At 38.1% G+C, this 13,454-nt stretch overlaps 1 protein-coding gene across 5 annotated transcripts in view; it reads left to right on the top strand.

Moving 5' to 3' along the window:
- Positions 1-13,454, top strand: part of CNTNAP4 (contactin associated protein family member 4) — a 287,771-nt gene that overhangs the window by 176,574 nt on the left and 97,743 nt on the right. For all 5 annotated transcript variants that reach the window (XM_024124937.2, XM_024124939.1, XM_024124940.1 and 2 more), the window contains one exon: positions 2,904-3,165. In XM_024124937.2, the coding sequence (XP_023980705.1) occupies positions 2,904-3,165 (262 nt within the window). The remainder of the gene's footprint in view (positions 1-2,903; positions 3,166-13,454) is intronic.

Below are 13,454 nucleotides of genomic sequence, written 5' to 3' on the forward strand. Positions count from 1 at the left end.
TTAAAAATTTAAAATTCATAGGGCATGGTTATTTTATATTTACATGAAGTAAAGCAGGCCTTTTTTTGGTGCAACTGATAATTTATTTTGGTGTGATATTATTACTCCCAGGAGACTAATTTCTTTTACTCTGTAATTTCCTTTATAAGATACTCCCTGACACACTCTCTGAAGAAGCCTACCAAGTTCCTGGAATCAGATAACATCCATGTATATTAGAGAAGCATTTGAAAAATTTGTATTTTGCCATGGTCATTTATAACCAATAAAAGAAACTAATAGACTTTTACAAGATTGCATCTGCCAGTCTGTCCCAAGAGCAGTGCTGGTCAGGCTGCATTATACTCATTCTATGGAAATGCAGCAGAATTTAAATACAACTGTTATCGGTCAGGGTTCAGTCAGGGAAGCAGCACCACTATGAGTTTAGGAACAAGGATCTATTTGAGGACTTGGATCTTAACAATCATCAGAGGCGCTGGAAAGTGGAGCCCAGCTGTCTGGAGGAAGAGATGGAGCCGAGTGAAAGAGCCAGGACAAGCTGGAATAAACCAGCCGCTCTGTGATCATCCCTCACTGGGCTTTATCACACACAGCAAACCTTTTCGGGGGGAAACGACCAGCCTTTCATTTCTGACCCATATCATGCAAGTTCCCTTTTTGGCTACCTCTTAACCAGAGCAAGACAAGAAAAGAGATTCTGTGAAATGTGGTTTCTAGCTTAACCAGCTTAATGATAGAAAAGCAGACACATCTATCCATTTGAATACATTTCTTTAATTGTTCAAAATTCAGAATATGTAAATGTAAGCTCATGTTGTGTCAGCAAAACCCAAACCACATCATGGGATTATTTATTGCTTACAAAACATTTTATTCTTAATTCTCTGTGTGAATTGATAGTATTTATATGAGTACACCATCCAACAAGATTTTTAAATAGTTTTTTTTTTAAAAAGGGAAAAGAATTTAAATGGAAAATAAAAATATTATAGAGAGATAGATGTGAGTGTTTCATTGCAAAATGAGTTTCCAGAAGCTGCTCGTGCAGCTAGCACCCACTCTTCATTGCCAAGAGGATTTGCTGCTTGTAGAGTAGCAGACAGCTGTCCAAATGCAGCTGGTAAATGTTGCCATTTTTACCAGGTTTGTTAGTCTTATAATTGCCTTTACATTATGGGTCAGTTTATTTCACTCTTCTGCTTTTGTTATTTCATTCACTGGGGCCAGGTATTTGTCTGCAGTGAAAGCTAATTCACTTTTAACAGAATCACAGTATAGCCAAATGTTTTTGTTTAACCAAGACTAGTAGTTTAATTCCAATGTGTATTCTTCTAAATAAAGGGATTTCATTGACTTTTCAAATCTATATTTAGAAAATTTGTTAAAGATTATTTTCAGGTAAAATAAAAACATTTATCTTGATTTCTGAAGCCTGTTAAGGAAGATTCTAATTATTTCTAAATAGTTCGGACCTTTACGTTTTTTTTTAATCCTTAAATATGTATTTAACTTTAATAGCAAAATAATCCTTCATGTACAATATTTTAATGAAAATTCATGCAATTCTAATGTATCTTGAAGATCTACCTAAAAACCATTAGATAAGAAATAATACATGTAAATCTGATGACAAACGCATAATGATAAGAAAAAGACAAAAATGGTTCAAAAAAGAATGTAAGTACTACATTGTATTATGCAATGTTAAACCTAAAAAAATGAAAAATGAAAAATAGGCTGAGGGTATGAACAGACCGTTCTGAGGAAAACGAGTCCAGAAGAGCAACAAACTCATGAAAAATGCTTAGATATACTATTAGGTAAATGCAAGATAAATAAGAATGATACATCACTTTGGCATTTTGTTGTTGAACCTATGCAAATTTAAAAGATATGTAATACCTATTGCTGTCAAGGATGTGGGGAAAAGCATATCTTTGTATACTACTGTCGGAAATGTGGAGAATTTAACTTTTTTTGGTAGGCAGAGAAGAAGCTGGAAATATTTATTAAAACATGTAGATACAATAGTTCTTTATTTAGATCCCTCTTCTGCAGAACTGAAAATACCAGCACGTAGAGAAGCATGCAGAGTTGTTTATTCTTGCACTGTTCAGAGAGGCAAAACCTGGAAACAAAGTGAATATACATTAACAAGGAAACAGTTGACTAAAATTGGAGCATTCACATAGTAAAATATTATGCAATCAATAAAAGTAGGAATTAGGCTTCTGCCAGATAACTCAAAGGGATTTCCATAAGTTATTTGTTAATGATAAAATCATGATACAGTAAACAGCATAAAACATGGCTCCTATTATAATAAAACAAATAATGCCTAGTGTGTAGGTATATGTATTCAAAACATATTTAGGTGTATGTGAATGTACGTGTAAGTGAACACATAACTTAAACATGTATATACATATATATGTGTATATGTCAATGGAAACAGAGAGAATTATGAAAAAACATGGAAGGAAAACCAGTAGCTCATTAATGTTGGTTATGTTATGGGGTGGGTTAGAAGCCAAAGGCAGCAAAAGGGTGAAATAAGTGGGAAGAGAAAACCAAGTAAAACATAAAAAAGAGTTGTTTTAAATAAATTTTTTATTGAATTCAATTGCATTGAGTTAGAGGCCTTTGTGAACTGAGAGATGGGGAGGAAATAATTTCACCCAGAAAACGCAGGGAAAGATTTGCCTGACCATGTATCTCTGGATTTGACGAACCTTTAAGACATATGGCAAAGATTTGAATATTCATGTTGACAGCAATTTTTGTTGTTGTTTTAAATCAGGGGTAATTAGAGATGGATAAACAGCCTCTGTATTTCAGATTTTATCACTAAGGTGATGTGAGTGTCATTCTTAAAGCTTTTTCTTTTACTTTATTCTCAGGGAAATGTGTTATTTTCTTGTTCAGAACCACAGTGTGTGCCTGTGACTTTTCTGAGCCCCAGGAGTTACTTAGCACTGCCGGGCTCTTCCGGGGAGGACGAGGTTTCTGCCACTTTTCAATTTCGAACCTGGAATAAGGAGGGGCTTCTGCTATTCAGTGAGCTTCAGCTGGTTTCGGGGGCTCTCCTCCTCTTTCTTAATGATGGAAAACTTAAGCTGAATCTCTACCATCCAGGAAAATTACCCAGTGACATCACAGCAGGTAATAAGTGTATTCCTGTAGGCAAAGTATATGCGTTTGAAGGATTTCATTATCTCTCTGTCCCTTCTCCATAAACTTTTATGCTTAACCCTCAAATTAATATTTGTTTAACAAATGAATACTTGAGTTAATAAGATTATCTCTTCCTTAGAGGAACTCGATTCCGATTTTCTTTCAAATATGTCTTCAACACGAGCAGTTCTTATTAACCAAAATGATAGTTGTGGGGCAATAGAAATTTCCTTCCATGACCCTCTCGCCCAGTCCAGGTAAATCAATATATCCCGAGGAAACGTGTTCTGGGAAAAATATGAAAGGCTTTGAAATGGACCGCAAGTTTGCTGAGTGTCTTCAATGGAAGATGAGTCTTGTGTAACACAGTTATTAGTCTTATCTGGTCTTTGAGAGATGGGGAGGGGTCTTTCTGGAATCTATATCTGTATCTCAATATTAGTGTGAATGTAAAACCTAAATATTTAGTCAAATTAACTTTACTTGCTGCTGTAGTTTGTGTGGTGTTGCATATATTTGGGGAGAAGATTTGTGTAAAGTCTCTCATTTGAGAACCAAATGGAATTCTCTGCACTTCTAGGCAATATGGTACCATTTTAATGACTAGAATATAATTAAAGAGACTGTATGAGTGTCTGGAAAATTGATGTCTAATTTAGGTCAGTGCTTTGGGTGAGGGATATTTTTGTCTCTTCATTAAAATTATATAATTCTTGACAAAGGATCTCCATCACATTTTCATATATATGGAATAATACCCAAGCCAAGCAACTTAGAGGTCACATTGGGGTAAATTGAGACATCAAGTTAATAAATGATCTTTAAAAACAATTTAAAGATGCCATTGTACTACTCATCTATATTAACTATGACCAAAATTAATAGAATATGACTGGGAGAGGAAGAAAAGTTAAAATACAGTCAGAAACCAAATGTAAGAAATACAGGTATACAAATGAATATGCCTAGTCTTTGTGTATCTTTTTTGTTGTTCGTATATCACTGTAGTTTAAATGTGGGAACTGAAACTTCAGTATCAATTATCATTTTTAAGAGGTACTGTGCTGTGACTTTTTAATGCAATACTCAAAATGTGGTAGATTTGCAGTCTTGACAAAAGGAAATAAATTAATCAGTGTCATATTACTAATTAATAGGCTCCTTAAAATGAGGGGCTAAAAATGTAAGCTTGCTCTTAATGTGTAGTTTATTGTGATGTTATTTGACATCCTCTGGGGTGGTTATATTCATAGCCTAATTTTCAACATCTTAAAGAAGCTGCTTCAGGACAGTGTTATTGTACTGAGCCCCATGAAGCTAGTTCATTTCTAAACACTTTACAGTCATACATACAAATTTAATAAAATACTAGGTGTAAGTCTATCTAGACTACCCCAAATGATTTTTAAAATTAATGTTTAAATCCGTGTACACTGTAATTTATTATGACATCATATGACTTTGTGTGATTGTGACCATAGCTAATAACAAGGATCCTCGACAAAATATGAAAGTCAATATATTAAAATTGTTGCACTTCAGATAACACAAGTAGGACTTTACACACCAACTCCCCCACTCCCATCTTTCTAGTTTCTTTTAAAGTATTAATTTTTGCTAGTGTCGGTGAGGAAAGTACATTTTGCATTGGATAGTGGGCTATTTAAATGGTATGGGTGGGTGGTCCATTTGTTTCTCTCATAGGAGAAGACTTTCACAGGTACAGTGTTCGATAATTAAATCAGTTGTCAGGTTGTATCATAATGACTCGGAAGAGAATGGATGACCTATTATTTGTGGGTGAGTATCATATACTGAATCATTCCATTATATAAGGATGGCTCAATTTTTCTTTGCTACTAGAGATATAAATTATAAATCTTACAGGTTTTCAAAACATAGAGTTTTTATGTTTTTTACAATGGAATAAAAATTTATGTTATGTTGAGGAAGAATGGAATTGTGCAGATGTTTGAAATTTTTAATGTGATGTAGTTTTACAAATCGTCATTTGGAAAGGTTCAAAAATACTATGCCAGCCTCAGTCATTTTTGAAATATTAAGGATATTATAATAGTCTAAATCATAAAACATATTAGCAGCACTACAAAATCACTCATGACATAAAATGTTGTCAGTCTCTGTCACCCTTATAGATGGCAAAGCAAAAATCATTCAGATCAAGAACCTAACGAACAATACGGTTATATTTTCCTATTTAAAATAAGTTCTTTATTGTCAAATTTGAGATTTCTGCTGAGTTTTACATTTCTGCTGTCGCTTTTGCCTAAAGGTGAAAATCAGGCCTGAAAACAAGCTTCTTGCTCCCATGGGCAGGGCCTGGCAGATGCAGCCTTACAGTACTTGAGATGTTTCCTTTTAATTTAAACATCTTTACTGGAGTGTAATTGCTTTACAATGGTGTGTTAGTTTCTGCTGTATAACAAAGTGAATCATCTATACATAAGCATATATACCCATATCCCTTCCCTCTTGCGTCTCCCTCCCCCCCTCCCTATCCCACCCCTCTAGGTGGTCACAAAGCACCGAGCTGATCTCCCTATGCTATGTGGCTGCTTCCCACTAGCTATCTATTTTACATTTGGTGGTGTATATAAGTCCATGCCACTCTCTCACTTCGTCCCAGCTTACCTTTCCCCCTCCCCGTGTCCTCAAGTCCATTCTCTACTTCTGCATCTTTATTCCTGTCCTGCCACTAGGTCTTTTTTTTTTTTTTAAGTTAAATATAAAATTCTCCTCCCAGAACTATAAAATTTATTTATTTTCTGTTTATTTTATTTATTTATTTTTTAAACATCTTTATTGGAGTATGATTACTTTACAATGGTGTGTTAGTTTCTGCTTTATAACAAAGTAAATCAGCTATACATATACATATATCCCCATATCTCTTCCCTCTTGCATCTCCCTCCCTCCCACCCGTCTAGGTGGTCACAAAGCACCGAGCTGATCTCCCTGTGCTATGCGGCTGCTTCTCACTAGCTATCTATTTTACCTGAGTTGATCTCCCTGTGCTATGCGCTGCTTCCCACTAGCTATCTATTTCACATTTGGTGGTGTATATATGTCCATGCCACTCTCTCACTTGGTCACAGCTTACCCTTCCCCCTCCCCGTGTCCTCAAGTCCATTCTCTAGTAAGTCTGTGTCTTATTCCCGTCCTGCCCCTAGGTTCTTCATAACCTTTTTTTTTTTCGATATATATGTGTTAGCATACGGTATTTGTTTTTCTCTTTCTGACTTACTTCACTGTGTATGACAGACTCTAGGTCCATCCACCTCACTACAAGTAACTCAATTTCTAGTTTTTATTTCCATTTCTCTAGGAGGCTGGTCAAAAAGGATCTTGCTGTGATTGATGTCATAGAGTGCTCTGCCTATGTTTTCCTCTAAGAGTTTTATAGAGTCTGGTCTTACATTTAGGTCTTTAATCCATTTTGAGTTTATTTTTGTGTATGGTGTTAGGGAGTGTTCTAATTTCATTCTTTTACATGTAGCTGTCCAGTTTTCCCAGCACCATTTATTGAAGAGACTTTTTTCCATTGTGTATTCTTGCCCCCTTTATCAAAAATAAGTTGATCATATGTGCGTGCATTTATCTCTGGGCTTTCTATCCTGTTCCATTGATCTACATTTCTGTTTTTGTGCCAGTACCATACTGTCTTGATTACTATACACTACTTGTAGTGTAGTCTGAAGTCCAGAAGCCTGATTTCTCCAGCTCCGTTTTTCTTTCTCAAGATTGCTGTGCCTATTCAGGGTCTTTTGTGTTTCCATACGAATTGTGAAATTTTTTGTTCTAGTTCTGTGAAAAAATGGCATTGGTAGTTTGATAGGGATTGCGTTGAATCTGTAGATTGCTTTGGCTAGTATAGTCATTTTCACAATGTTGATTCTTCCAATCCAAGAACGTGGTATATCTCTCCATCTGTTGGTATCATCTTTCATTTCTTTCATCGATGCAGTGATAAATGGGAGCGTTTCCTTAATTTCTCTTTCAGATTTTTCATTATTAGTGTATAGGAATGCAAGAGATTTCTGTGCATTAATTTTCTATCCTGCTACTTTACCAAAATCTTTGATTAGCTCTAGTAGTTTTCTGGTAGTATCTTTAGGATTCGCTTTGTATAGTATCATGTCATCTGCAAACAGTGACAGTTTTACTTCTTCTTTTCCGATTTGGATTCCTTTTATTTCTTTTTCTTCTCTGATTGCCGTGGCTAAAACGTCCAAAACTATGGTGAATAATAGTGGTGAGAGTGGCAACCTTGTCTTGTTCCTGATCTTAGTGGAAATGGGGTCAGTTTTTCACCACTGAGAACGATGTTGTCTGTGGGTTTGTCATATGTGGTCTTTTTTATGTTGAGGTAAGTTCCCTCTATGCCTACTTTCTGGAGAGTTTTCATCATAAATGAGTGTAGAATTTTGTCAAAAGCTTTCTCTGTATCTATTGAGATTATCATATGGTTTTTATCCTTAGTTTTTTAAAATGGTGTATCACATTGATTGATTTGAGTATATTGAAGAATCCTTGCATTCCTGGGATAAGCCCCACTTGATCATGATGTATGATCATTTTAATGTGCTGTTGGAGTCTGTATGCTAGTATTTTGCTGAGGATTTTTGCATCTATGTCCATCAGTGATATTGGCCTGTAGTTTTCTTTCTTTGTGACATCTTTGTCTGGTTTTGGTATCAGGGTGATGGTGGCCTCGTAGAATGAGTTTGGGAGTGTTCCTCCCTCTGCTATATTTTGAAAGAGTTGGAGAAGGATAGGTGCTAGCTCTTCTGTAAAGGTTTGATAGAATTCACCTGTGAAGCCATCTGGTCCTGGGCTTTTGTTCTTTGGAAGATTTTTAATCACAGTCTCAATGTCAGCGCTTGTGATTGGTCTGTTTATATTTTCTATTTCTTCCTGGTTCATTCTCGGAAGGTTGTGCTTTTCTAAGAATTTGTCCATTTCTTCCAGGTTGTCCATTTTATTGACATATAGTTGGTTGTAGAAATCTCTCATGATCCTTTGTATTTCTGCAGGATCAGTTGTTACTTCTCCTTTTTCATTTTTAGTTCTGTTGAGTCTTCTCCCTTTTTTTCTTGATGAGTCTGGCTAATGGTTTATCAATTTTGGTTAGCTTTTCAAAGAAGAACTTTTAGTTTTACTGATCTTTACTATTGTTTCCTTTATTTCTTTTTCATTTATTTCTGATCTGATCTTTATGATTTCTTTCCTTCTGCTAACTTTGGGTTATTTTTGTTCTTCTTTCTCTAATTGCTTTAGGTGTAAGGTTAGGTTGTTTATTTGAGATTTTTCTTTTTTCGTGAAGTAGAATTGTATTTTTATAAACTTCCTTCTTAGAACTGCTTTTGCTGCATCCCATAGGTTTTGGGTCATCGTGTTTTCATTGTCATTTGTTTCTAGGCATTTTTTGATTTCCTCTTTGAGTTCTTCAGTGACCTCTTGGTTATCTAGTAGCATATTGTTTAGCCTCCAGGTGTTTGTATTTTTTACAGTTTTTTTCCTGTAATTGATATTTAGTCTCATAACATTGTGGTTGCAAAGGATACTTGATTCGATTTCAATGTTCTTAAATTTACCAAGGCTTGATTTGTGACCCAAGATATCGTCTATCCTGGAGAATGTTCCACGAGCACTCGTGAAGTAGAATTGTATTTTTATAAACTTCCTTCTTAGAACTGCTTTTGCTGCATCCCATAGGTTTTGGGGCGTTGTGTTTTCATTGTCATTTGTTTCTTTGTATTTTTTAATTTATTCTTGGCTTTCTTCAGTGATCTCTTGGTTATTTAGTAGTGCACTGTTTAGACTCCATGTATTTGTGTTTTTTACAGTATTTTTCCTGTAGTTGATTTGCAGCCTCATAGTGTAGTGGTCAGAAAAGATGCTTGATATGATTTCAATTTTCTTAAATTTTCTGAGGCTTGATTTGTGGCCCAAGATGTGATCTGTCCTGGAGAATGTTCCATGTGCACTTGAGAAGAAAGTGTATTCTGTTATTTTTGGATGGGATGTCCTATAAATATCAGTTAAGTTCCTCTTGTTTAATGTGTCATTTAAAGCTGTTTCCTTATTTATTTTCCTTTTGGATGATCTGTCCATTGGTGAAAGTGGGGTGTTAAAGTCCCCTACTATGATTGTGTTACTGTCGATTTCCCCTTTTATGGCTATTAGCATTTGCGTTACGTATTGAGGTGCTCCTATGCTGGGTGCATAAATATTTACAATTGTTATATCTTCTTCTTGGATTGGTGCCTTGATCATTATGTAGTGTCCTTCTTTGTCTCTTGTAATAGTCTTTATTTTAAAGTCTATTTTGTCTGATATGAGAATTGCTACTCCAGCTTTCTTCTGATTTCCATTTGCATGGAATATCTTTTTCCATCCCCTCACTTTCAGTCTGTATGTGTCCCTAGGTCTGAAGCGGGTCTCTTGTAGACAGCATATATATGGGTCTTGTTTTTGTATCCATTCAGCCAGTCTGTGTCTTTTGGTGGGAGCATTTAATCCATTTACATTTAAGGTAATTATCGATATGTATGGTCCTATTACCATTTACTGAATTGTTTCGGGTTGTTCTTGTAGGTCTTTTCCTTCTCTTGTGTTTCTTGCCTAGAGAAGTTCCTTTAGCATTTGTTGTAAAGCTGGTTTGGTGGTGCTGAACTCTCTCAGCTTTTGCTTGTCTGTAAAGGTTTTAATTTCTCCATCAAATCTGAATGAGATCCTTGCCGGGTAGAGTAATCTTGGTTGTAGGTTTTTTTCCTTCATCACTTTAAATATGTCCTGCAACTCCCTTCTGGCCTGTAGCATTTCTGCTGAAAGATCAGATGTTAACCTTATGGGGATTCCTTTGTGTGTTATTTGTTGTTTTTCCCTTGCTGCTTTTAATATGTTTTCTTTGTATTTAATTTTTGACAGTTTGATTATTATGTGTCTTGGCGTGTTTATCCTTGGGTTTATCCTGTATGGGACTCTCTGTGCTTCCTGGACTTGATTGACTATTTCCTTTCCTATATTAGGGAAGTTTTCAACTATAATCTCTTCAAATATTTTCTCAGTCCCTTTCTTTTTCTCTTCTTCTTCTGGGACCCCTATAATTCGAATGTTGGTGCATTTAATGTTGTCCCAGAGGTCTCTGAGACTGTCCTCAGTTCTTTTCATTCTTTTTTCTTTATTCTGCTCTGCAGTAGTTATTTCCACTATTGTTTACTGACTATTTCCTTTCCCATGTTAGGGAAGTTTTTGACTATAATCTCTTCAAGTATTTTCTCAGACCCTTTCTTTTCCTCTTCTTCTTCTGGGATCCCTATAATCTGAATGTTGGTGTGTTTAATGTTGTCCCAGAGGTCTCTGAGACTGTCCTCAATTCTTTTCATTCTTTTTTATTTATTCTGCTCCCTGGCAGTTATTTCCACCATTTTATCTTCCAGGTCACTTATCCATTCTTCTGCCTCAGTTATTCTGTTATTGATTCCTTCTAGAGTATTTTTAATTCCAGTAATTGTGTTGTTCATCACTGTTTGTTTGCTCTTTAGTTCTAGATCTTTGTTAAACGTTTCTTGTATTTTCTCCATTCTGTTTCTGAGATTTTGGATCATCTTTACTATCATAACTGAATTATTTTACAGGTAGGTTGCCTATTTCATCTTCGTTTATTTGGTCTTGTAGGTTTTTACCTTGCTCCTTCATCTGTAACATATTTTTTTATCGTTTCTTTTCTTTTCTTTTTTTTTTTTTTTGATTGGGTGGTGCTGTATTCCTGTCTTACTGGCCTCAGTTATTCTGTTATTGATTCCTTCTAGAGTATTTTTAATTCCAGTAATTGTGTTGTTCATCACTGTAACATATTTTTTTATCGTTTCTTTTCTTTTCTTTTTTTTTTTTTTTTGATGGGTGGTGCTGTATTCCTGTCTTACTGGTTAGGAAAAATAAAACTATAATTGGAACAACTACAACAAGGTAAAATATAACCACAACAGGAAAAAGAAAAAAAAAAAAACAAAAGCCCTGGCTATGAGGGTGGAACTTAGGCAGGGGTGGGGTTTAGGGTGGGGTGGGTCCTAGGCGGTTAGGGGAGGGACGTTTGAGCATGGCGCGGGGCCTAGGCTTAGGATCTAGGTAGCTGGAAAAGTCCCTCGGGGGCTGGGTCTAGGTGGGGAGACATTCAAGCGTGGGGCGGGGTGTCTGCTTAGGACCTGGGGAAGGGGAGAGGCAGCACATCCAAAGGAGGGCCTCTGGAGTGTGTGCTTCCGGAGTTTGGAGGTAGGGCCCTGAGTGAGGGTGTGTGGTTGGGGTTTAGGCCCAGCTCATTGGACGGGGTCTCCCAGTGTAGAGGTGGGGCCCTGGGTGAGGGTGTGGGGGCGGGGCTTGGGCTCCGTGCGCAGGAGGGAGGCTCCGAGGGCCGAGGATGAGGCCCGGGAGCCCAGCAGCCTTCCCGGTGCCTAAGTGGACAGGGAACTCATTGGCTGCGTTCCCTTCCGTTCCTCCACGCCCCTCCTCCACGTTCTCCCCCAGGGTCTTCCCCCTAATGGGGGTGGGTACCGCTTGGTGTAGGAGCTCCTCCCCTCCTCCAGCCACTCCTCAGGGGTGCCGGTCCTGGAGGTCCGGCCTTTACTTTAGCTCCGCCTTGCCTTCCTCCCACTCCCTCAGGACCTGCGCAGCTGGAGGGGGCCTCTGTGGGCAGAGGATCAGGCCCGGGTTCTCAGCAGGCTCCCGGGGGCCCAAGTGGGCATGGTAAACCTGGCCACACTACCTTTTGATCCTCTGCCCTCCCAGTGGTTCCCCAATTTCCCCCTTTGGGCGTGGGATCCCTTCCCCTTCCCCAGCCGCCCCTCAGGGGCGCCAGTCCCATCCCGCCTCTGCTTCTCCTCCCCCCACTACCCCCACACCCCACGTCCTACCCAGTCACTAGGGGTTCCTCCCGTTCCCTTAGGTGTCCGTGGTCCCCCACCAGTGCCTGGTAGGTGCCCTAGTTGTGAGGATACGCAAATTCCGCATTCTCCCAGTATGCCATCTTGACTCCGCCTGTGAGATGCTTCTGCATGTTTCAGTTACTAGGCATTCGTGACTCTTGTGGCCCTGGCAGTGGGACTGCCCTCTTGATTTGCCTCGCCCAGGAGAAGCCATTTTTAAGGTTCCCCCTTCTTCCCTTTCACTGTTGGACTATTCCTACTTTTCACCTTAGAACCCCATCGCTCCCTGAAAGTACCACTTTCCCCTAAGGTGGTGGCAGCATTGACCTCCATATTTTCCTCTTGGCAAGAGAGATCTGGTGTCACGGATCTTTAATTCTGGACTTACCCTGAAAGTCCCACTTTGCCCTAAAGGGATTGGCAGCATTGACCTCCATATTTTCCTCTTGGCAGGAGCAATCTGGTGTCATGGATCTTTAATTCTGGTTAGTGGCTATAGTTAGTGAATATAGGAATGTCTGGCACAGTTTCAGAGCACTACAAGTTACTTGGAACAGGCAAATTCCTTCAGTTGCTCCTTGAGTAGTGGCCTTTGTATAATTGCCTTTTGCTTCTTTGCAAAGAATCTACCCTATATAGCAGGCTTTTTTTTTTTTTCGCATTTACACATCCTACTTCATGGATGCCTGTTATAATCTTATGAAAGAGTGATGGCAGCTAAAGTGTCACAATATTTCTGTAGCAGTTTAAGACTGGTCCCTGATATTATATACAAAGAGCAGAGATAAACCTTTTTCCTCCTCCTATATTTTGTGTGTCTATGTGTTTTGGGGCCTGAGAGGGAGAGAAAAAGAGAGAAGGAGAGAGAGAGAGAGAAAAGAAAAGAGAAGGAGAAGAAGGGGAGAGGGAGAAGGTTCTTGTAAAGGATCCCACATTCTCCTGCCACGTGCACTTGCAAACCTTTCCATTTATTCTTCTCTTCTTCCAGCTGGAGTTGTCAAGGGTTTCTACCCAAAGACCACAGTGATCATACCTGCAATCAAACAGGTTGGGTTTGTTGCTTATTGCAACAGGGAGAGCCCTCACCCAGGGGAACCATGGAAGAGTCTCATTACAAAGGTGTTAAGGATGGCTTGTCATAGGATTTTAGGTTGAGTTAGCTGTTTTGCGTGGAGGTTTCAAGGAAATGGAAAATTGCTTGGGATTAAATGCTGCCAGGAGGTGAGGGTAACTGTGTGGTTAAGTATCTTTGTAAGTATTATTTAGAAGGATGGAGGAATAAAATAAGGCTAAATCTGTAATTGATTTTAAAAGTCAGTTGTTATTCATATT

Source organism: Physeter macrocephalus, chromosome 17 (assembly GCF_002837175.3).
Source record: "Physeter macrocephalus isolate SW-GA chromosome 17, ASM283717v5, whole genome shotgun sequence".
Taxonomy (NCBI): Eukaryota; Metazoa; Chordata; class Mammalia; order Artiodactyla; family Physeteridae; genus Physeter; species Physeter macrocephalus.